The following is a 25,950-nucleotide window of genomic DNA, read 5'->3' as shown; positions in this document are numbered from 1 at the left end:
AATACTTAGTTATTTTCATACATCATTAATATATTAGATTTACTTTTCACTTGGAGTCAGTGGGGACTGATTATGTATCAGCAGTGTCTTATTTCACAATGAGATTTGTTGACCACTACCTACAATGGGTGGAAAAGGGATGGGAAGAGGGGGAGGGACAACCTTTGGAAATGTGATTCAGCCAAAGTCTTCCATGATGGAGGATGTATTCCCCTCCCATTGTACAACTTAAACACAAAACTACATTTTTGTGCAGCTACATTTTCTTTGGTTTTGATGTGGAAAAGCTACATATTCTTTGGCTCGAGGGCACTAGTTTTAAAATGCAAGTTAGAATGATAAAACTTTAAGTTAAACACATAGAAGTGAAAGTATCTGATTCATCTGTTCCAGTGCAGAAGAGCTAATGAGATCAGATAGGAGTGCTGCACACTCAGCTACTGTGCAGTATAGCAGTTTTTAAACACTGTTTGGCTTATAAAAAGAAGGGGAAAAAATCAGTTCAACCATGCGTCCTGCAGCCGTCAGGCTTTGGGGAACGTATTTGCAGACGAGGTGCCCGGTTGGATCGGGGACGCGCTGTTGGTGCCGCCGCTGCTGCTGTTTCCGTGGGGAGTGTGAACATGGCCGTGGCTGTGCGCGCCATGACAGTGCTCCTCTGCGTCCCAGCGCTCCGGACAGCGGCGACGTGAGTTCATGAAGAAGTTGGAGACGGTGGAGAGCTCCAGGCCCAGCTGCTGAGAGATGGTGAGCTGCATCTCCTTGGAGGGGCGGCGGTTCTCTCGGAAGATGGCCACAAGGGTGCGACGCTGCAGGTCTGTGAAGACCAGCCGCTGCTTCTTTGGCACCTGGCTGCGCTCCCGTCCCCGGTCCTCCTCCTTGCGCTTACATGCTGTTTATAGAAAGAGAAGGACGGCATTAAAAAAAAAAAAAAAAAAAGACATGGCTAAATACAATGATAGGTTTGCAGCGGAGAACAGAAAATAAGTGAAATCAAAAAGCGTAAAAGTACTGGTGAAAAGGTAAAGGCAATTTTATTTATATAGCACATTTTCAGCAACAAGGCAGTACAAAGTGCTTTACAGGATTTTAGAGGAAATACAAACAAAATAAACCAAAATAAAGAGCAAAAGAAGAAAAAGCTAATAATGTCGATCCACAGTAAAGTACTTCTGTGGAACTGAACAAATTACAGAAATGTAAAGTCTACACTTTATACTACAGCCCATATTTTCTCACAATTTAGAGCACGTGTCAGAACTCAAGACCCGCGGGCCAAATCTGGCACGCTATGACCCGTTATGTGGCCTCTAAATCCCATACTCAATAATCAAAATAATCAAATTCCAGCTCTGTGTAGAAGTGACATGTTTTATTACCATTTGTACCTAAATTAATCAGTTCAAAAATGTATTTAAGCACATTTAATTATTGATTTAAAAATTGTATGTGTAACCAAAAATAATTGAAAATGTTCCGGCGGTTCTGAGTGGCAGCTTTGGTGCAAGTAAAGCCAAAGTGTGTTAATATTTTGTGTCACATGGCTTATCACACTATTATTAAAAAGTATGGATATTGGAACGGAAATGATCAATTGCATTTGGTTAGTAAATATACATTACACATAATTGATTCAAATACATTGAGTTACAAAAACAATAATTGAACTAATTAAACTAAAGATATTACTTAAAGATATTAGATAACCTTGAGTGGGTCAAACTCAAATACCCTGTATTTGATCAATGGTAATGTTTCATTTACACAGCCACAGAAAAAATACATCGAATTGATTAAATTTATTTCAATTGCATAAACACACATGTGTTTGATGGAAACTTTGTGGTCCATTTCCTGAAGCTTACCACATAGTTTCCTGGAACTTATACAGAACGTACTGATTATTTCCTCATAGTGGTTATTTTCTAATCACCTCTAAGTTACAGAAAATACCTGATGAGTTTTTAGGAAAGTATGCCAGTTACCTTATAATGCATCCCTAAAAGTAGTGATTAAGTTCTGGAATCAATAATTACTAAGTTCTATAATCGTTCAATTAAAGTACATGGTAGGTTCTGAAATGTGACCTCTCAGTTCTGGGAAAGTATTAGCTGGAAAGTTTGATATGTGGTATGTATTCTGCCCTAGCTCCGTTGACAAGTACTATGAAATATAAATTACTTAAATCAGAATTGTTGAACTCCTGCACAGTGACTGCAAACTATAAAAGATTGTTATAACACCAAACTAAGTTAAATCTCACTCAAACCAGCGATGTTGATATATTACAGTAATGTTTGTCACTAAAGGTGCTAACTGATTTTATACCTACCAGGATACATTTCATTCTTTGGCCAAATTTAACTTTAGCCTTTAAAAATAAATGGTTATATGCCGTGAATGCATTTAATTTACTCACTTATACTCAAAATATTTGTCATATGTTGCTTGTATTTATGATACATTATTTTTAAAATTGGACTTTTTTCTAATTCTACTAATTGAACTAAAACAGTAATGAAAGACACTTTGGGTAAATGTCTAGCTGTACAATAATTACATAATTCCAATGTTTCTAATTTCCTTATTTATCTCAAGCAGGGTATTAAAGGGAATTAAGTTCTACCTTCAAAATAAAGTTCACAAATGACCCTTCAACAGACAGTCTGACTCTGGCATGGGTTGTTTTTTCTTTTTGAGAAGGTCCGTTGAAAATATTGATCAGTATGTTGGATCACTATCTTCTATTAATAATGTATTTACTTTCTCTTCAATGCATCACTACGTATTTAGATGAAAGACTACAGGGTTTCAGTCCCTATCAAAATTTCTTCAGAAATTTTTTCTAGCTGTTAACATCATTATTTATGCATGAACATTGCTTTAACACAACAACAAATTCCCCACAACTTTTCTACCAGATGTTGCAATAAATTAGCAATGCGCATTTTTGGTCAGTTCCAGGCAACATCCACAGTTATTAAGGAAAACAGAAAACATTACTCTACAGACTTGTAAATGTAAGTCAAAAACATTTACTTGCAGTAAATATTCTTGACCTACAGGTGTGAAACAACATTATTTTAGAGATAGGCTTATGGCCAGCCCTCTATTTTCTACTAACTGCAGGATCGTGGGGATATCTCAACTGTTATGTGCTTTAAGAATTTATTTCTATTTGTTTTGATGATTGTGACTGACAGTTCAATTCATGAGAAAATTTGAGTATTGCTTAACACCGAATAAAAGTATGTTTGCTATTGTATGATCTTGTTAAACACAATTGGCAAAAAAAAAAATAGGAACATTTAGTCATTCTGTGGACAGTTGCACCATCCGCAAGGAGGGTAAGTCGTGAAATGTATTTGTTAAAGGAACTGGTTTGTCACGGTATCCGGGCACAGTGATGTAAAGTTCAGTGGAAGAAAAAAGTGTGATTGAAATTGTGCCCACTAGGGAATTTGGGGGAAGCTTCACAAGAAACCCACTGTGGTTGGAATCAGTGCTTTAACTTTGCATTTCTTATGCTGAGTCACTTCTCAGCTATAGCCACTATTTGAAGCGTCTAATTCTGTCTAGACGAGGAAAAGGACAAGACTGTTTCTTGTTTTCATTTAGAAAGCAAGAGAAAGACAGAATCTGTGTTAGTTGGGGAGAAAGTTTTCAGGCAGTGAAGATTTGGATTGTTTTCTAATGGTATTGCTACACTGTGTTTTGCCATGCATCAGTGCAGCCATCTATCAGGAGATTAAAAAATACATTAATTGTATAATAATTCAGTGATAAATTATAGAATACACCAATTTCATTTTTTGAGTAGCGTGTAGCTTTAGGTTGAGAAACAGTTGCAGCAAATGTGATTCGCGCCACCAAAAATAAAGCAAGCCTTCTCTTTCAGGAGAGAGGGTTATGGATTTGTCTGGAGTGTTTTGACCGCGCGTCGGTGTGACTGTGCGCGTGTGCGTCTTGCTGAAACCGGAGGAGCGTGATGTGAAATGCTGACAAAGAGAAGCCGAGAGCCGCGCTGCCTGGATGCACCGTCAGTAGTGCAGGGCTCGGCTCTGGCTGCGGAGACTGGAGGGAGTCTGTTCTGTTCTGCTGCCCTAAAAAGCTGCAATGATCGATTTTCCGCGGTTTTCTCCTGACCACGTGGTCCAGTAATCAGGGCTCCCTTCCCCACCCGATCGATCCGCATCGATCCGCGAGAGCGAGGTGCATGAAAGTGTGTTGGTGAGTGTGTGTGTGTGTGTGTGTGTGTGTGTGTGTGTGTGTGTGTGTGTGTGTGTGTGTGTGTGTGTGTGTGTTTGTGTTTGTAGGTGGGGGGTGAGGAGCGTGCGCGTGTGTGGGCGCGCTTTTGTGACAGACAGATGAGAAGAAATTGTTTATCTGTGGAGGAACAAAGGATGTGAGGCGGGAAAAGAGTGGCAGCCATCCAGTCTGGGAGCCCTAACACGAGCCACTGGTTATCAAAATAATAATAATAATAATAATAATAATAATAATAATAATAATAATAATAATAATAATAATAAAAAATAGATATGAAATGTTCGCAGGAGATGAAGTTAAGACTGAGAGGATCAGGAAGGATCCCAGGTTTGGATGCCCGTGTGCACATGAGGAAAAGAGCAAAGGAGGAGAGGATTAAAGGGGAAAGAAGTGAGGTTGGCTGCAGTGTGGAGGTGGTGTATGCAAATGATTGATGACTTTAAAGCCGGTTAAGACAACGGCAGAAAACAGATTTGACTGTGAGACCGAGATCAATGTGAATGTGCACATGCATACCTCACCTGTGTGTGGGTGTGTGTGTGTGGGTGTGGGTGTGTGTGTTATTGTTCCTGCTGTGTTACCGCAAGCGAAGCATAATTACAGAAATATTTCCCCTCAGCAGGAAGCAGCTACAGTAGCCTGCATGTTCCTCCGTATGCTTGAGCCTCCTACTTGACTGGTTTCCTCTGGTTGTTTTTCCTCGATTGTTTTAATTTGCCCCCAGATTGATAGCCCCCCATATTGATTGATCCTCACTTCAGAACCATTTCATGGAACATTTATTCAATTGGTTCAGGCCCGGCCGCGCCAGAATCTCCTCCAGGCTCTCCCTAAGTGCTGTCTCTACCCAAACTCAATACTCTCTAATGTAATGACTGAATTCTAGTGCTAATATAGTGATAATTTAATATGTAATGCCTGTTTGTGAAGAAATTGTGCTACAGGCCATTTTACAACGCCAACACCACTCTGGTTTTCCTCCATCAGCCAATGAGAGCAGCTCGGAGGCCTGTGGTGGGAGCAACCACTGCAGCCATGTTCATAACTAGGCTAAACTCAGGAATTAGCGCAAGATTGGGGGCTAGTCAGAGCATATTTCAGATAATCAATAGGGTTCATTTCAAATGAGACTCCTTCAGCCTCTGAGCAAGCAGTGTATGGGATCACAGGGCGGACGGGGGGCAGCTCATTACAGGGACCTCTCTTGAGACAGAACCAAACGGTTATAGGCTATCTTTAGCTGCCTTGCTACCAAATCAGCTACTTTGAAGAGACAAGAGGCAGTCTCATGTGGCTCTCGCTCATGTTCTCTCCTTTATAATGTCCAAGAGTCAACAATGCCAAAGATTTCAGGCAACAGCCACTTCAGTCTGATCACGAGCTCCTGCTGATCCACTCATCACGCAGCGTGGACCTAAGCAGCGAGACTTTATGGCTCAGTGTTATTGGCTTGTGGTGTTTTTGCTGTCTTTCAAGTGAGTCTGTGCTCATTCAGCTGCATCCCTCAAAACTGTGGAAAACTGTGTCTAAACAACGCGGAATTGTGGGTAGGAAGTGGAAGGTGAGAAGACGTCAACAAAGACACATTTACTGATTTCTGACTGTGATTGAAGAGTTATATTTGGGTTGGTCTAATGGGCTAATCAAACCTGGACATCTTTGTTTATGCTAACTTTGAGTGGAGCCATATGGACTAAAAAAAAAATCAAAATTTCAACATGGTTTTCTAGGCCAAATAAAGAAAAGAACTGAAGTTATATTTAACTACATTAGTGATTTAATCGACAATGGGTAAGCCGCAGGTTTATGGGACAACAACACGCATGGTCAAGCTTGGCCACCACCACCCCATCCCACGACCCAGTCAGTCTTAAATCACAAGGTACCTAATTCCAACATAAATTAGATTAAGACAAGCTTCAGTGAATTACAACATTTAATGTAACCCTCTAAGTTTTGGCTTTTGGTTTTGGTGTGCCATTCAAGATTGTAAGTGACGACCATCTAAGTTTATGAAAATATTAGAGACAATTCTGCCTCTACTAACATGGATTAGGGAATATGACTATATTTTAATGCAGTTAGTTAGTTAGTTAGTTAGTTAGTTAGTTAGTTAGTTAGTTAGTTAGTTAGTTAGTTAGTTAGTTAGTTAGTTAGTTAGTTAGTTAGTTGTAATTAAATAAAAAAATTATACTTTTAAGATATTTTATTATTGCAGGTTATGAGACCTGCAATAAGGCTCAAGCCTTAATGTAAATGTGTGTGCTGTGTCTTTTAAATAGTTTTAAAACTACAAATCAGACTCATGGATCCACATCTTTCAAGAGATGAAAGTGGCTGCTAAATAAGAAGAAACATTTTCCTGACAAAAGGCGTACTTTCTGTCTTTAATCATACTCTGTTTCGGCGTAACCTGCTTGAAAGTATGCTAAAGAAAAATGTTCAGTTGTTCAGTTAAAATGTGACTGGTTTGATTTTCAGTGCCATAAAATGTCTGAAACTTGACAAAAAACAACAAATCCACATATTAAGGTGACACTTTACTGATGTGAAGTTCTTATTTTACACTGGTTTTACTCCTTTGAAATGATTACATGAGTGATAAAAATTGCTCAAGTAACTTAATCCCTTCCTGTGGATATAATAGTTAAAAAACAGATTACACAGAGGAGAGAAACGTGATGGTATTTGTTTTGTTTTCCAGAAAGTAAAAAAAAATGATTATGAACTATTTGAATCACTGTAGGAATGTGACGTGTGAGGACACTTTTCCAAGTTGACTTGTTTTTTTTTTTTAAATGTGCAGAAATACAGATGGCAGGGACAATAAACAGAGATGAGAGCCAATAAGTGGAAGAGAGCCAAACTTTAAAGGCTATATTTATCCTCAAAAGCAGCAGCCTGAAGGAACAAAACTAATTATACTTATTGATGTATACATGTAGCATCAGTTTAGTATGTAGAGAAAGTGTGTGCTGTAAATGTGTGTGCGTGTTGGTGGGCCGTGTGGGGCAGACGGTGAACTAACCGCACCGTGCTGCTGCTAGTCGACGCCTGGACGGACGGATGAGATCGGGCTTTGTGTGCGGTGAGACGGGCCCTCTCCCGCCCTGGACGGACTACTGCGGGTGAGAAACAGTTTGGTGTCAATCACTCTCTGTCACACCCCCCCTCAGATATACGATTATTGATTATATTGATCATGTGCATATGGGCCTATTCATTGATGGGAGTTAAAACGCCTCAGTGTCTGCTCTCCCCTCTCCCATCATATAACAGCGCACCGCACAACCGTGGATGCCCCCCCACACACACACACACACCTTAAGCTCCGATCATTGATTAGAATTGGTTTATCTGTTAGCTGTCATGTATTTCTCGGTGAAAATCCCACGTTTCCCTGTTTAAACGAGTGATTGGCATCTTAGCAGCACATCAGGTATTGGCTTGCAGGTGGGGGGGGTTGGGGGGGGGGGGGGATTTGCGCGACTTGTTAACGACGACCCATACCGCCACTTTTAAATGTCACGCCTTAAAAATGTCTTATCAGATATAAAATCTTTTTTAAAAAAAGTAAAAATAGTTATTTTCTAATTAAAAACGAAAGAAAAAAAAAGCAAAACATGTCATTTAAATTGGAGTTCACCGTCCAGAAACATTTGGAAGGAGGTAATTTATACTAATTCTTTAGTAAAGTATGACTGACCTTTTTGACAATATAGACTATAAAGAGATTTTGTGTTTTTTTAATATATTATCTCCTTAAAATGATCCTGATATGTTTGCATCTAATATAAATTGAAGCTCGTGTTATTTTGAAAACGGGAATAATCACTGGACGTGGGTATCTTTTTATATTATGTATAAGAAAACTCCTTACTAACCCCAGACAAACATGTTCAAAATTTGACTTATTCATACCAGGCCCTCGTCCTTTCCAAACAAAAAAGATAAAGAAAAAGAAAAGAGGAAAGCTGGACTTTGTTTTTCTACCCATTTGATCGACTATAACAACTTTTTTTTTTAAATCTACATTTAAATACAAGTCGTCGTGGTTATGTAGACGGATTTTTCACCCACTTTTCATCAAACTATTTCACCTCATTTGTACAAGAGAAATAATCGTATTCCGCATGGCTGAAGATTTGCACTAATTTAGAGAGCAGTTCCGAAGACCCTGTAAAATACCTGGAAATGCGCGGTCTGTCCGAGACTCCCTTTAACACTGAAATACCGTGCAAATAAAATACGTAAATTATGATCTGCGATCTATTTTCAAGTATTGCGTATTTTCTCTTTCAATTTCTTTTTGTCTGAATAAAAATGTTTTTTTGTTTTGTTTTTTTTTTTTTTCATTTCAAACTGTTTGACTTCGTTCTCGTCAGGAATGCGTCCCTTTTACACAGGAAATTCACGCGTAATGCGCAACGTCGACGCAGGTTTTTGGTTGAAGAACTGTACGCCTTAAAAGTTGCAATTCAAAGGTGCAGAACACACAAAATGGACCAAATTGCAGAAGAGTGAGATGAGAGGGAGCTGTCCGTTCAGCACCGCAAAGTGACATCTGTCAAGACTTTTATTTATAAGTCCAAGTTTGGAAATATTATAAATGATTATTTTTTTTAAATAATTATTTAGATATATCACATTAAATACCCATGAAATTCTCTGGTCTGGCAGCCTGAGCAAGGAGAATTAAAATGCATTTCACTTTTTTTTTTTTTACATTTTATAACCTAATTTTGGTGATAACCTACACCAATACATTTACACCCTTAAAATTCCATCATAGTTTTCTGACCCTAAATTATGTCATGACACAATAACAATTTTTGTGCTAGCTTGCAAGCAGAGAAGTGAGAGAAATGCCTCTTTAAATATTTTTGTCTTGATAAATACATTAATACACAATATTATAGTTGTGCAGTTTGTTTTCCCTAAGCAATCTAAATGTATTACATCTATATGTTATACACGTACTTGAATATACGTTGCTTTTTTTCTTTTTTCACCAAGCTAAAGGATTCTGCTACATCCACTTTCTTTCAAACTGAGGGCCGGCATATTTTACTCCGGTTTGTCGGAAAGTGGATATGCAAAATCTCCGTTACAGAGTAAGATGACCAGAAAGCAGAAGTGAATTGAGGCTGGATGGCTGGTGCAGTGCCAGAGGAAAAAGAGGACGAGAAAAGGACGCAAGGAAAGGAAGGAAGGAAAGAGAGAAAGAATATGAGAGACCCGAGGAGAGCAGAAGAGAGAAAATCAATACCGATTCAGAGTGAGTCAGATAAGCCTGAACAATGTATAGTGCAGACACACTCTATAACCCAGTCACACACACGCGCACACACACATGCATGTGCATGTGGAGGAACTCACGCAGACACACAGAGAAGAGCATGCTCAGTAAAATGTGCTCTAGGCCTCCATAAAGATGCATTACAAACCCCATAAAGCATACCCACCTTTAAAATCAAATGACATCACAACCTTGGATTGTTCAGAGGATTCGCTGACACGAGCAGAAAGCGCTCATTACTAGGTGTCGATAGGTAGCGAGATGCTCTGATGCCCTTTGTCTACTGTAAGATTCTCTTTGGAAAAGATCCTTTTGTGATTGGTTAAAAAAAACAAAACAGAAAAAATCTCCCTTTGTGCTGTGAACCCCTGTCTGCGGCTTCATTCAGCAGTAGAAGTCCAGACCCTGCTGGCTGGTATCAAGCTTGTACTATTGATATTTCTCAGCATGTTTGGGTTGTAAACAGCGTTTTTTGAAAACCACTTACACACCCCGTTCTGTGATGTTTGGGAAGTAGGACTGGTGTGTGTGGTCCTCGGCTGTTAACCACAAATTTTACTTTGCTTACCAAGAAGATGCTGTTACAAGTGCTCACACCACCACTCTCCTGCCTCTCTCCCTCTCTTTCTCTTGCTTTCGTCTCCCTTATACTTATCAATTATTAAGGCTGGTATTGATCACTTCACTAGCCTGCCTCTATCTGACTGTTCACACAAAGCCCAAACCTGCCAGCCCTCTCTCAATCAATGGCATCTCCTGGCTCCTGCATGAGGCTTCTTCTTCTCCTTCTTCTTCTTTTTCCCATGTCAGTTTTGCTTTTCTCGCTTTTGGACTTAAGACATGTTGACTGAAGTTTTGTACATTCCAATTTTGTTCCATTTGGATTCCTCTGAAAGAAAAAAACACTTGCATCCATATTTCATAGCACAAGCACGTTTGATGGGCGATAAAAAGAGAGGGCAAAGATGCCTCTGCACATCGTTTGACTTGAAGAATTTATCCTCATTTTTTTGTCCTCCGGGTCAGTTTCCCAAGCCAAATGACCTGCCTGCCTGTTGCTGGGCTAAACAGAGAAAGATTAGTGATATTTTTTGTCATGTGCTGCAGAATGGGTGAGCACTGGGGAGTGGGAGAGAAGGGGGTTGGGATAGGGAATGGGCCTTATTGATCTCCTATGTGCAAAGCCAGGCAAACACTGAAAGGACAGAGCAACACTATTAATGACACTCAAACCCTCAGCTACTAATCCTCACCTATCTATCTATCTATCTATCTATCTATCTATCTATCTATCTATCTATCTATCTATCTATCTATCTATCTATCTATCTGTTGTGTTAGTGTTAAGTTTACACAATTTCATGGGAAAAAAGTGTGTGTTGCATATAAATTTTATCTGCCATAAGGGATTCTTAAAAAAAAAAAGGTCTATATTCTCTGTTTTGTTGTTGTTGTTTATACTACTAGTCCATGTTACAGATTCCAACCCCAGTTTCAATCAATATTTCATCAGAACAGTCTGAACATACAGCATGAGGTTGGCTAGAAGTATAAATCTGGGGATGGTGTCGGCATTGGGATTGGATTTAGATTGTATTCCTCCTATTTGTGTCATAATAAAAAAAAAGTGTAAAGATAAACAGACAGATAGATAGATAGATAGATAGATAGATAGATAGATAGATAGATAGATAGATAGATAGATAGATAGATAGATAGATAGATAGATAGATAGATAGATAGATAGATAGATAGATAGATAGATAGATAGATAGATAGATAGATAGATAGATAGATAGATAGATAGATAGATAGATAGATAGATAGATAGATAGATAGATAGATAGATAGATAGATAGATAGATAGATAGATAGATAGATAGATAGATAGATAGATAGATAGATAGATAGATAGATAGATAGATAGATAGATAGATAGATAGATAGATAGATAGATAGATAGATAGATTATTATGATTCACCTCCTGTAACCTGGCTGCAACCCCAAACATTCCTATAGATATTAGTAGGATAATAGGATGAATAAAGCTAAAATCTTGTCCTAGCCTTTGGTTTTTATGTGCCACCCAAAGTTTATCAGTGGCCCCCATCTCGTACCGTTTGACCTCTTTCTGCTTGAGCCCCTTCTCACTATTGGTGACTTGAATCCACTCTGTCTGCATCAACTGCAACATGTCTTTCCCCAAGTTATATTTTAAAAAATTCTACAGAACGACTTGAATGGTAATCTACCTGGTCTTTTGCTCTAGTGTTTACTGTCCTACTATTTGAAAAGCAGGAGAGGACCGTGTGGTTATCTTTCAGTTGTGTTACGGGTATTGATCGGTGTGCCACATTTAAAAAGGAGAGTGGGAACTGGCGTATTGATCAGGCAACCCGGGGTCACCCCGCTTCTGCCGGCGCAACTTGTTGGCCCCTGTAGCTGAACCGCCGCTCGGTGGTGAGAAACAGGCGTCGTGGGAGTATATTCACTTCGACGTGATTGTGAATCATCTGGGATTAGATATTTCGGTCAAAAATATAGATTAAATTTTACTTTACAACAGCGTGTCTAAATGTCAGTGTCCTCAAAGCTCTTACTGAAATATTAGGTTCAAAAGGAGTCAAAATGCTCATGTCTGTTTCTACATTAAATGAAGTTCTCTTCTATTTTTTTCGCCCCTTTGCAAATTCCTTTCTCAAATTAGTCCCTTCCCACTTCCATTTCATGTCAGCAAACAAGCCTCTCCATGAGCTTTAAACCATTGCAAAAGTTCACTTTTTGTTGAACTCAGAAATTTGAATGCATTCGAGTCTGAATCAACGTTGAAAGATCTTAAATCTCGCATATAATTCAATATTACTGTGAAGAATTTACTGAAACCCTATAACACTTTTACCACCTAACTCTTAATTAGTTAGTGTGACCAGATAATGAGTTCTGACCCAACAAGATCAGAACTTGTTGATCTTGTTGGAGATCAACAACAACTGTTAAAACGGGTATTCTGCTGTTAAAATTATTTTTATTCGAGTCGTCCCTACTCGTATGATTTTTCTTGCAGCAGACTAAGTTATAGTAAGTAAGTTTAAATCCCTGGTTGTCAAAGGTTGTGCAAAACGTCCAAAAACAATAAAAGGACGAAATGACCAAACACTTTTTGGCAGGAGGAAGTCAGTAAGAAGCGTCTTTCGGCAAAACCAGTTTTCTTTACCTATCCTTTACGTAGTTTAGTGGTTTTCTATTTTAGTAGAAAACCACTAAAATAACAAAAGTACCAAATGGAAAGGGGCGAAACGTTGCGTGGCAAACTTCAAACCCCATAAGGAGGTCACAAATTGACCTTAACTACAAAGGCACGAAACGACAAAGGGGCGAAATGACCAGTGTATTTTTTTCCCCAGTAACTACAAAGGCACGAAACGACAAAGGGGCGAAATGACCAGTGTATTTTTTTCCCCAGTAACTACAAAGGCACGAAACGACAAAGGGGCGAAATGACCAGTGTATTTTTTTCCCCAGTAACTACAAAGGCACGAAACGACAAAGGGGCGAAATGACCAGTGTATTTTTTTCCCCAGTAACTACAAAGGCACGAAACGACAAAGGGGCGAAATTACCAGTGTATTTTTTTCCCCAGCTTCAAGCAATGAGCAGTGGAGCTGTCCGTGGTGCTGAGTCTTTTAGGACCCGTGAAACTCTTTTAAACAACCTGCGTGTATGTCTACGTACAATGACGGTGTGATGTCTGTTGTTTGAAACTGTTGAATGTGAAACATGGATGTTGTGAAATAATTGCCTCACCGGCCAGCCGCAGAGCAGACATCCGCTGAAACTCGGGCTCCTGCAGCCACTTCCACATCCTCCTGAACGTCTCCCGGCCCGACTTGAGCTTACTCCACGGTTTGGGGTTCCGCAGCAGGTCCGACAGGGTGCCCTGCGACCGGCTCAAGATCCGCTGGGCAAAAATAGCCTGCGGGATAGAGTAGCGCTTCAACTCGGCCGTTATCCTTTGAGCCACCTCCTTCGTGTTGATTTCCTCCGCCTGTATGCCCGAACCTGACATTCCCTGACCGGTAACGTGACCGTGCCTCTCCCGATCGGCCATCATCACAGCACCGTTCGCCTGGGAATGAAGGTGGCTGTGCGGGTGGTGGTGCATCCCATTGAGGTTGGAGATCAAGCCGTGGCCGTGTCCACCTAAACTTCTGGCCAGGTGCTCCTGGTCGCTTCGAGACAGCATGGAGGCGTGAGACTCGAACCCTGACACCGGCGACAGCATCTTGGTGTCGGTGGAGAGGTGCGTGCTGGGACCGTAGGCGGAGAGCGACTGCTGGGAGTTGTGCAGAGAACCGAGCCCGCCGGACAAGGGAGACAACGATCCATGACCCATGCCAGTGACGGACATCTCTTTCGGGTAGTGACTGTACAGGTTGCCCATGGACGTCAGCCCCCGGTGGTCCTCCCGCATCAGCGTGAAGCTCCCGCTGACGTTCCCGGCGGACAGTCGTTGGTGGGCGGCAGGGTGGTGGTGCGAGTGCGGGTGGTGAAACTTATCCGCCACGGTGGATATCGGAGGTAGATGCTGCAGAGGGGTCAGCGTGGTGTATGTGTTACTAAGGCTCATCCCGGTCTCACACATGCTGATGGACGAATGGAGGTGTCCCGACAAGGCGGACGGGTCCGTCCGGTAGTCCCCGCCGGACCCTTCGAGAAGTGAGGCCATGCCGGACACCATGGTCGGTCGCCCACCCGGAGCGTGCGAGACCAGGTTCCGGGGTGTGGAGCTCGGGGACGGAGACGGCCGAGCGTGCGGAGAGTTCATGAGGTCCCCTGGTTGGGAATGCGACGAGACGCTGTGCAAGTTGTCCATGGTGAGCTCCATGGCTGAAGGAGAGTATGTTCCCTTCTCCCACCCTCCCACCCACACCCCTCTGTCTTTCACTCCGGCTGTTCTCTCACTCGTGTGCTCTCTTGCCTTCTTTTCTTAGCCCTCCCGGAGAAATAAAATGATCAATCCATTTGAACGCAAATCCATTGATTGAAATTCACCGACTGATCCGGAGCTGCGAAGAGACCGGTTCTGTTCTGTACAGAACCGACGGGCTCTGTGTGCATTCACGTGCTTTGGAGCTCTCTTGGGCTGGATCTCATCTCTGGTCCGACAGCGCTCCCACTAAGAGCGCATCAGAGGAAAGGGTGCGCGTCTCCGTGGATTTATAACGTGGCGCGCGCACGAGCAGAGGCTCAAACTGCCTCACAGCGCCGGAGGAAGCTGCGAAACACAATTAAGTTTTCATCTTAGAGTCTGCGATATGAGATGTGACCTTATTTTAAATATTAATATTATTACAAATGAGAATTTTTTTTAAAAAATATTGCACACATCACTTTCACCATCAGGGCATATTCTGACGCGGACTTCTTGCTTATGATTTGCTTTTATTTTTACTTTCTTTTTTTTTTCAAATCCAGTCTTTTCTGGGGGTTTTTACTGATTACACTTTGTTTTCCCACGCACTGTATGGTTTTGCATTTATGCGCTCAGTGATAAACCTGATCGAAGTATTGACTGACAGAGATTAATGACGGGGCGATGGGCCGGTTAGCGGGGATGGGAGGGGAGAGGGAGCAGGAGGTCACAAAGTTAGGATCCCCGACGCTTCCGTGCAGACCAATGAGAGCGCAGCCAGCCTCGCTGGTTCTGTTTGAGAGACGGTCACTAAATTTAGGGCAGAATAGTGTCTCCAGGAAACAACTAGAGTATCTGTGTGTTTTAGTATACTTTTACATTGTGAGGCAATTAGAATTAAACGGGATGTGAAATGAAAACAGTGCAGGGTTTGGAGTTTCGGGATTTCGGTGCATGCAATACTACTACTGCTGCTGCTGCTGCTAATAATAATAATAATAATAATAATAATAATAATAATAATAATAATAATAATAATAATAATAATAATAATAATAATAATAATAATAATAATAATAATAATAATAATAATAATAGGAAAATAAATAAATGACTTGCTCTGTAAATTCACAGTCATACAGCAAAGATGTCTGTCCAGAAAATGTCTTCAAATATTCTGCGCGGCCGGCATGCAGATTAAGCCCGTTTATTATTGGTGTCGTGTGTGTTTGGTGTGTGTGTCACTAGGTGTCATTTACTAACTCATCTCAAAGGTGGAGGAAGAAAAAAAACTCAGAGGCAATAAAACCTCATTTATTGCTTTGTTTTTTTTGGGGGGGCGGAGGGGTTGCTAATTGTTTTTAATATTGCTCTCAAGTGTAATGTGTCCGACTTGCAAATCGAAAACAAAATTCAAGATGTGAAAGAAGAAGAAGGGGGGAAACGCCCCACAAACATGAGTTTTAGTCAGAGGATTAACAGAATTTCAATCTGAATCTTTGAACATCATCTTTAAAGAGAAAAAAACAACAACTCGCTAAACCACCCGTTTTTAAAGGAGAAAAAGGCTATTTCAAAGTCATCGTAATTTAAAATTCATTTATTGATTTAGTTCAAAAAATGAGATATTACTCTGTGCCGCAGACATAGTGTTTGTTACGCATGCCATTAAAAAAAAACGTGTAAATTAATTCATTAATTGAGCCTCGGCCTATTAAGAAATTAGCTAACGCAGAAAAATAAAAATATTTAATAACAATTTTTACCCGTGCTAAGCCAAAACCTTTCTCTTTTTTTTAACTTGTAGCGACTCGGACTTTTTTTTCTTTTTATTATTTGTCCACTCCAACAAAAGCAGATTACATTTAGCCAGTAAATGGCAAGGCTGTCTATGCAAAACATTTGTTTCCGGTTATCATAAAGCTGGAAGCTGTTTCCCCCCAAAGTTCAGGTATTGATCAGCAGCGTTCGATGTATCGATCCTCGATCAGCCCGCTGTTTCCTAAACACTGAGGCGTTTTGTGTGGGATCGTGTCAGCGGCTAGGCTTTGACCTGCGTGGATGCTGGACAGGAGGAATATGCTGGAAAAATAAATGTCAGCTGCCCTGTTTATTATCTGCAGAGTGGAAGGCCGTCAAAGGCTCCGCTCCCTCTTGCTCTCAGAAAAGGTGGTAATAACATTTGGGTAGGCCTCAAATTCTTATATTGACGTGTTTTAGAACCACGTTCCCCAAATGCACCTAATATAAAAGAAAGAGAGTAAAATATAAGATTTTTCTTTAGCAGAACTTTTTCCCCCTCTTAATGTGGTTTGGTTCGCACTTATAATTATCGCCTTTTTTTCTAAAATGCCAGAGTTGTGCTGCACGGTGCTGTTCAGCTTTAGTCAGTACTACAAAAATATACAGCAGTCCTTTCTTTGTGGTTATATTTTCTTTTTTTTTCCCTTTATTAAATTAGAAAACATCAAAACATCAGAATTGTTGCACTAACTGCAAGTTAAATTATAACGAAATTATGATGTGCATGTAAATACATTTAGACTTGCATTCAGTATTAAAGATTTATTTTATCTCGTTTTCCCCTTACTATAATGCTTGTAGTTATGTGATGAAGAAAATATTTGAGTCTCACTCAAATATTTTTTGATCCATATATACAAATAGATCAAAAAAGGAAAATATGTTGCATAGTGGAAAAAATGTTCAGGATATTTACCCCAGTGAGTTTGCAGGTGTAAATTTATGTATCCTGAAAAATATGGAAAAACAGCAGTAGAAGAACAGTTTAATTAAAAAAAAAACACATATATATAAATAGCATTTGCTGTGTAGTTTTCTAAACAAATACAAAACATTTAAAATAAGCTTACTTGAACTGAGATGAACTAGAAATAAATACTTTCACTTTTGGAAACATTCATTTGGAGTCAGCATTGCAGCATTTAGGAGTCTAAAAATGTGACATCTTCAATGGGAAAAAAATCAACTGGAAGTAGTAGAATGATAAGCTTAAAATACTTTAAGTTACTAAAGACTATCTGTCTATTTATATAATATTTTTTTTCATTCATCTGTGTTAAGACAGCATGATTTTATTGCTTATTTTTTCAGAAAGCTTGTATTTGATCCTGGATGTATTTTGTGTTTGAATTTGCATTTGTGACCTGAAAAAAAGAGTCATAAGTTTTATACCTATACATTTTAAATGTAGTAAACTATCAGTCTAACTAAAGGAAAGTATATGCTTGAAATTACACTGATTTATGAAGTTGTTCATATTTATGATTTATATTTATGTATGCTAGCAGTTAATGTTAATTTGCATCTGAATTTTAACTCAGCCAGTTTACTGTTTTCAACATTTCTGCACTCAGCCCATAACAGATGAAAAATATCTAATCTCATTGCCTTAACTGACAATCTTTTAAATTATTTTAGATCATGGTCTGCCTACTTTTGAAAACGTGTTACATTTGCAATAGAAGTTGTATCTACTATTGGCGTCTGATGTGAAGGAGGCTACAACAGCAAGATTTTTGCATTGAGATAAATAATTATGATAATAATATTAGGAAACATTTATGTCTTCTATGTTTCCCGTTGCTGTCTGCTAAGTACAGTGTATATTTTTAAAAAGTTGTTTCTGTTTATTCACTTCAGCTTTGTACATCTTTTCTTGTCAGCACAGATACGCCAAAGGAAATTCTTTGTCTGTGAAACAACCGACTTCAAATTCCAACATTTATTTTTAGTTATTTTTAGAGTGTTTTAATTCACAGTAGACATGTCATTCCCATTACTCATATGTCTTCATCAATGCAAAATGCAGAGAAGTCTAACTTCTCCGGCATCCATATCCTCCCAGGCTCTGGTTGCTAAGTAACAGAATGGGAGATGTATTGAGACGGAATAGTCAATCAATTTTCCTTTGAGGTGTGTGTGGGCGTGTGGGGGTGTGGGCGTGGGGGAGTGTGTGTGTGTGTGCGTGTCTCTCTCCCTGTGTGTGAGTGTGGGTGTGTGTGTGTGTGTGTGTTGATCCAAATATTGCACATGCAGCCACGTTGTTTCTGCAGTTTGGTGTTGAGAAGAACACTTAGAGACTATATTAACAAATATACATATGGGGTCATATGGCTACATTTTACAGGTTTTATTCTCTTTCATTTTTCACAGATAATTCTCTCAAAAGGAGGTAAAGTTTAAATGTTTTTTCTTTAGCTCAAAGGGAAAATGCTGCTTAGCAACACAGCCACTGATAAACGTCATTTGCAAAATGACGCATTGTCCTACAGTTCTCCCTCTTTGATAGCTTAAAAAGAAAATCAATTATAATGAGTTATCTTTTTGTATAACTTTACTGCTGACGTTCAGGTTGGGTTTGCTGGGGAATTTATTATGCAATTTGAAAGATTTATGTGAAAAGATTAGGACAGCTTTTAAAGGTCTGGCTGTTATTCTAGTGGATTTGGATATGTGAATAATAATTTTGAAACTCAATAACAGAATATTTTTTCATGTTTGTCATATAAGTCTTAGCAAGCAAAATGCTTGCATAAGTCTTTATGTTATGTCTATCATATTTCTGTACATTTCCATTAGTAGCTTTATTTTTCTAAACTTGTCCTGAGTTGGTAAATTGCTCAGTCAGGTGAATCCTGACTTTCTCCAATGTAAGTAAATGTGTGGAGTATTAGATCAATCAATCCTGTTTTCTGAAATAGCTCAAAAGTGCATCGCACAACCCATCAACTGGTGAGTATGTAGTGTATGTAGCTGGAGCACAACATAATATTAGATTTCTGACAATGGTAGGACAAGGATTATGGTCTGTGGCCCACAACAAGATGCTGATGGAGTTCCTCTCACCCTACTCCTCATCCTTATCCCCATTAAGGAATGTTTTGTCAGCCGGGTGATAGAAAGTATAGGAAGACTGCACTAAATGTACAGTTCTCTTTAGGAAGATTGTCTTAAGTTCCCATTTCTACTCTTGTTTTTTCTATGTTTGTGCGCCCCAGTTTTGTCTTCTCCCATCTGTATATCAATGACATGGTCTGTCAGCAAATTACAGTAAAAGTGCAAATGTGAATCTTGTCCAGTCTCTTTCCATTGATCTCTCACAATTACAATTTATTATACCTGCCATCAACATTTATTCATGGTTTACAACAGAACACCCTTACCGAGTGCACTGTTATATTGACAACATGACAAGGACGTCTGATACCTATGGCATTAAAATACTCATTGACACAAATATTTACTTTTGAGAGATGAACTAAGGTTATTGAGAAAGGTACAGACTTTCGCTTGAATTGTTTTGAGAAACGCACTTACTGTTTTGAAAATGTTGAGAGTAATTAGAGAAATGCCCCAAAGTGACCGAGAAAAACTGTAAAATCATACAAAATCAGTGAAGGATAAATCAACTGCCAAAATGTCCAGGACTGGACTGTCCATTCAAATTCAACCTACTGAACGCTCTATTCAACCTACTGAACGCTCTATTCAACCTACTGAACGCTCTTACTACTGTGGGCGTAAAAACAAATGCCTTTACAATGAGAAAGAGATTGCACAAGTCTCTTTCAGTGGAGGTGTGTTTGAGGAGGAAAGCCTTGGTCTCCTAGAAAAAGCAAATGTCCAGACTAAAATTTGCCATAAAATTGAGATTGGCATAGACAAAATCCAGTATTCCAGCAAAAGAACTACAGACCAAGCATAGAGGAAATTATCATGGTTTGGGGACGCTTTGTTGCAGGAACTGTCCAGTTTGCCATTTGAGGATCCACCATAAATTCTGTCACATTTTAGAGTGCTTGAGTAAAAATCCAGACCATGTGTAAAAAAAAAGAAACAAAAGCTGCAGCACAACTGCACCCTGAAAGAATACAGTGATCCAAAACAAACTAATAAATCTGCCAAGGATTGGTTGAGAATTAAGAAACATAAAGTCATTGGATGAGTAGAAGTTCCAAGTCTGATGTCAGCAAGAAGCTGTGTGATGACTTGAAATGAGCTGAACAAACAGGACACAGGAAACTCCTCAAACATTTCCCAGCTTACAGCGTCCTTCCTTTTTCCTAAGCTACACATATTTTTTTTTTAAATGTTTTGCTTAATGAGTTTTAATGAGTTTGCTTAATTTGTATATTTCCTGCATCAAACTGCAACTACGCCACTTTCTTCTGGACAGATCATTGAAAAAAAGAAATAATTATTACTGCATTTTCAAAGCATTTTTTTTTTCTCAAAAAACATTTTATGAATGTAATGAATTACGTGATGAATTACTTCTTATTTGAATAAAAAGTAGTAAAAGTCGCATAGATTATTCACAGTTGGTGTGGAAAATTAAACTGGTGAAAAGAAGAGTAATTCAGCTTTGATTAAAGTAATCAAAGTCAGGGCTCATCGTAGAGGCATCCGCACCTCTTAACTGTTTAATGTATTTGCCTCATCACAATCACAAAAGACATTAAATCTGTTTGGGAACTTTATGTAATACATTAACACAAGATAGCATATAAGTGAGGGGCAAAATGAAAGAAAAAGTAAGAAAACAAATAAAGAATATGAAGACGTGGGTAGAATACAAATATCTCTAGTTTTTAGAACAGTAGTATTATTATTTAGTATCTAGTAAATAATGTTATATAGCCTGTGGGTTGTGAAAAGCATGCTGCCTGAGCAATGACCTACCTTAGCTTTGACTGGACAAATTAAAGCAGAAATGCTCCTTTCACCACCTTATCCATGTCTGTCATACACAAGTCTCCTTAAGCAGGGAAAAGAGAGATAGCCAGATTCATATATTCCATTGATTTCACCCTCAAACAAAGACAGACAGGGAGAAATGGAACCTGGAAGCAGGAGGAGGAGGGGGCAGAGAAATGAGAAGTAGATAAAGAACTGGCCACCCTGCTAATTTTTCTTGTTTTATCTGTCGCTCAGATATAAATCTGGCAATTATAGGACGCTACCGGAGGAGATACGAGGATCTGCGTTTAACGCTAAGGGTCATTTAAAAGGTTTTGTGTGTTTAACTCCGAGAGGAACACACTCATCAAGCTGGCACTGAGATCCCAAAACATTTACACTGTTCCAGTGTGAATGATGCGACTACAAAGCAACAGAGGCAAGAGACGCAAGCAGAGAGCAACAGGAAAGGAAGACGAGGACAGAGGGGAAGGAGAGAGAACCAGAACTGGGCTGGTGTTAAGGTGATTAGTCTGGTGGGTTGGCGATAGAGAGAGTTGATCAATAGCCTATCGATTGCCCATTGCAAGTGTCAGGGGGGTAGTGGGAAAAAGAGGGAGGGTGAGAGAGAGGATTGGGAGGGAGTCGGTCCTGGCTTGACTTTTAAAAATCCTTTACACCGCAGATGACAAATAACCCATTAGACTGCAGGAGAGCTGAAAAATGTGGAAGCCCCCGCATGAACACACACACGCGCGTATCAACACACTAACACACACCGGTATATATGTATTTATACACTTCTGAGCTAATACTTTCTCTGTTTCAACTAATCGCAGAGGCAACAATTTTTCAAGCGCGGCTATGCTGGAAAGAAAAATCATTCCTGCAAGTACTGTGGAGGAACTATCGAGCTCGGTGCAGAGAAGTTACTTAGCAGACCATTACTTCAAAGAATTCCTGTAGGCTGAAGTATTCAGTGGAGCGGTCCTCACTCGATACTCGCCCCAAAACCTTTTTAAAATGTTCCGCAATATGTCTGTTGGAAATAGACGACAAATCTGAGCACCAAGAGGAAAAAAAACAACCCTGCAATCCTGCACTTCTACCATTTGTATAAGTGCAGCTTTGGATGTCACGGTCCACATCGTCAGTGTCATCAGAACGTACTCACTGTTTACGGATCTGGCTGAAATATTGACAAATCCTGAAAGACTTTTCGTCTGGCTGCCTCAAACCCAAGCAAAACTTAGAACAAGAGTTTAAAAATTCATAAAGAAAGGAGCTGAGGTATTGAAGTGAAGCAAAACAAATGTGTGACACCGTCCGTTGATCATTTTGTCCTGGTAGTACCGTCCAAGGGGTCAAAAATATTGAGAGATTTTCACAAGATCAGTGTCAAAGGGGTCAAGAGGTGAAGCGTAACTCGTTTCAAAACAGAACGGATCCAAAAGGATCCTGATGGAGGAAAGGATACTAATTAACAAAAAATATTTTCACAGTCACTTCTTGAATGCAGAACATTTCTCACTACATCAGGTGCATAAAAAGTGCCCACAATTCATTCAGCGTTGCCAGGTGCTTGATAACTGCTAGTGTGCCTATCTATCTCTAACCCAATGGCCGCTGGAGGCTGGAGATCGGCACCAACCACCATGAGAGAATGAGCGTGTAGACGATGGACGGATGCCCCTCTATTAAACACCTGGTATGTATTAATGTTTGTTGTTTTAATGCGACAAAAAGTGAAATTGTTGTGGTTCTGAATACTTTTGCAAAGCACAGTGCACTGTATATGTGTCATTAATCACAGTTTTACACAGTTTCTCTTTGCTGAGGCCCCTGCGTTAGATGCCAGACCAAGATGGATTCTCTTCGTCCCGCAGCTCAGTTTTCTAACAGCCATTATCGTTACAGATCCTGCTGACTGCAGGGCTCATTCGGACAAATGGACTCAAGTGTTTCATTTCAGGAAAGACGTGTAAAAGAACGATGGGTAAAACTAAACCTTTTTCTATAACTTCATCAAGCCTCAATTTGCTGATTTTATTTTACTTCCATCGTCTTCACCTGCCTGTCTCCTTCTCTTGTCCTTGTGCCACTTCGCTCCATTTGAAAGTCCTTCCCCCACACAATTTCTCTCAAATTAATGTAGAGATATTGACAAGTGATTGGCTGGGGAGGGATAGATCATTGGGAAGATGAGTGAGACTGAGCCAAGCTGCTTCAGCTTAACAGCAGAGTTTGAGCTGTAGAGCCCACCGGCTTTCTTCTGCATATGAAACTATTCTCACTGAATGGTTTAAATTATATGCTACCCCTCTTAAAACATCTAAATCAGTGGACAGATAGGCTTGAAGACACAAATGCACCTTTAGAATAATTACTCGGCACACTAATACCACCAACAGCAGTGTTTGCTCCACACAACACTCTGAGTAAACTGAATAAATTGCTGCAAACAATGTGCAAAGGGCCAGTTGGTCAATATGCCAATTAAACAGATGAGGGTACGGGAAGGGCAAATAATAGCCAATCGCTGAAGTGCTTTTACTGTCCTCTAGCGAGAGCTGACCCCCCGACCCCATCTGAGGGCCCTCTGGCCAAAGGTCACCTCTCGAGAGGTCAGAGGACATAACCACACGCTGACCACAGAGGCATTGTCATGGCAACAGTGCTGACCAAAGAATGAGGTGGTCAGGTGGAGACGCGTCGCCACTGCAGCTATGGCAGTAATGTGATGATACTTGGGTTTTCTTCAGGTTCCTCCTCAGGTCGTATAATTCTTCGAAGATTTACTTCCCTTCTTAGCAGCATCTGCAGCTTTACCTCTATTCTTCTATCTTTAAAAGCAATATTACTTTAAACTCTCTGACATCTAAGGGAACTCTGGCTACTTTACTACTTTAAGTCACTTTGTTAAATTTAAACACTGCATTTGCTGCGGTTTCTTTTTATACTCTAAATCTTTTTACCTGCGAATCTTTTCTACTTTTTGTCATTTTTCTGAGGTCATTTTATTAGTAGAGTTTCTTTAAAGACAAATACTTTCCAGATTTCTTGATTATTTAGATGTTTAAAGGTCATATAGGAGTGATAAAAAAAGACAAAGAACCTTTTAGTCACATTTAGTTTTTAGCCAAATGTGACTAAATGCTACCCAATACACATGTTCCTCCAGTTTGTTTTGTTCACTATTAGTTTATTGCTTATTTATTGTTTTATTGAGAAGAAGCAGAATATAATATAATATAATATAATATAATATAATATAATATAATATAATATAATATAATATAATATAATATAATATAATATAATATAATATAATATAATATAATATAATATAATATAATATAATATAATATAATATAATATAATATAATATAATATAATATTTCCTCTGTCCAACAGTGCTAATATTATAAGATGCAGTTCCAATTCTAAGTAGTTATGATGCACAATATATATAATACATTTGTATTTGCTACAAAATACAATCCGTTCTATATGTTGCAATAAAATAAAATAAAAGTATTTAACAAACTCAAACACTCTGAATTGGAGTTTTTTATTAGCTTTTGTAACAAATTTTAAAAACTGATTTAGAGTATTCATTCTTGATTTCTAGTTCATATTAACGGAGAGACCTCTTCAATTTAATTTTCCATTGTGAGGGGAAGATCCATTCAGATCTTTTATTCTGCAGCAAAACTGTAAATGTTCACAAAAATATTTTAGTTTTTTTTATTTTGACTATGAACGCTGCAGTCAAAATCATACTCTTAATGTGTAACCATTAAGAGTATGATTACACACTCTTAATTGTAGTGTATTTCATTTATTCATTGTCTCACTTTATTATACAGAAATTACGTGTGTATTTTCTCTCTGACTGTCACCTCATATCAGATTTTTTTTTTTTTTTTTTGTCAACTTTAGCTAAATTACTCTCCAGGTACTTAATTTTCCTCCATCTCCATCTCTCTGGGTTTGAGTGTGTGTGAATGTCTCTTTGTCTCTGCTTTAGGCCTGTGATGGACTGGAAACCCCTCACCCCGGACAGAACACAGCAGGTATAGTAAATGGATGGATGTTGCAAATCTCAACGAAGCACTCGACAGGATGACTTTTAGAGCTGGTGAAGCTATTTTAACTTGAACATGTTTGTGCTTAACTGCAGAACATAAATCAAATTAAAAAAGAGTTCTCTTCATTCGTACATTGCCACTTTTATTTATGTTATTAATCAAAGTGTTTTCCAATCAATTCATTATCGTCATCTGTAGCTGTCCTATAATTTGTACATGTTTTGGGTACCCAAGTTTCATCAACCTTGAATATTTTTTTTGTATAATTATGTACGAGAATATAAATGACATATGCAAATATAAAAAGCAGAGAAATAATCAAGTAACAAATAAAGAATATAAAGCCATTTTTTTTGCATAGTGTTTTATGTTGTGTTTTTGCTGCCATTTTGTATTTTACTTTTAACAGAAGGTTTGCTAACTGCTTGTTATACCTGTTTGATCCTCCTATCCATTTTCTCGCCCTCTCCAACTTGACTGATTCTGAACATCAGTGATAATAAATCATTCATTAAGCAAATTAGAAATAAACAGCACAGTCATGAACCTCTTTTTAATATCACTATTCAGTCACAGAGGTGTCTGGCGAGTGTCATTTTTAAGTCTCTCTAGAGAACTTTGGGTATTTTTAGTTTGTTATTTGATCTTGATCAAATCAATTGCATTTTGTTTGTAT

At 39.0% G+C, this 25,950-nt stretch overlaps 1 protein-coding gene across 1 annotated transcript; it reads right to left on the bottom strand.

Annotated features, from left to right (window-relative positions):
• Positions 1-524: 524 nt before the first annotated feature.
• LOC102220137 (hepatocyte nuclear factor 6-like) lies at positions 525-14,459 on the bottom strand. The gene is made up of 3 exons (XM_023336019.1): positions 13,374-14,459; positions 6,683-6,685; positions 525-892 (listed from the first exon to the last, which is right to left on the bottom strand). The coding sequence occupies exons 1-3, from the start codon at positions 14,452-14,454 to the stop codon at positions 525-527; spliced, it is 1,452 nt and encodes a 483-aa protein (XP_023191787.1). The 5' UTR covers positions 14,455-14,459.
• Between the last annotated feature and the right edge of the window lie 11,491 nt (positions 14,460-25,950).

Source organism: Xiphophorus maculatus, chromosome 6 (assembly GCF_002775205.1).
Source record: "Xiphophorus maculatus strain JP 163 A chromosome 6, X_maculatus-5.0-male, whole genome shotgun sequence".
NCBI lineage: Eukaryota > Metazoa > Chordata > Actinopteri > Cyprinodontiformes > Poeciliidae > Xiphophorus > Xiphophorus maculatus.
This window is presented reverse-complemented; position numbering and strand designations above follow the sequence as displayed.

Coding starts and splice junctions, on each gene's coding strand:
- LOC102220137 (XM_023336019.1), bottom strand. CDS start 14,454: ATGGAGCTCACCATGGACAACTTGCACAGCGTCTCGTCGCATTCCCAA.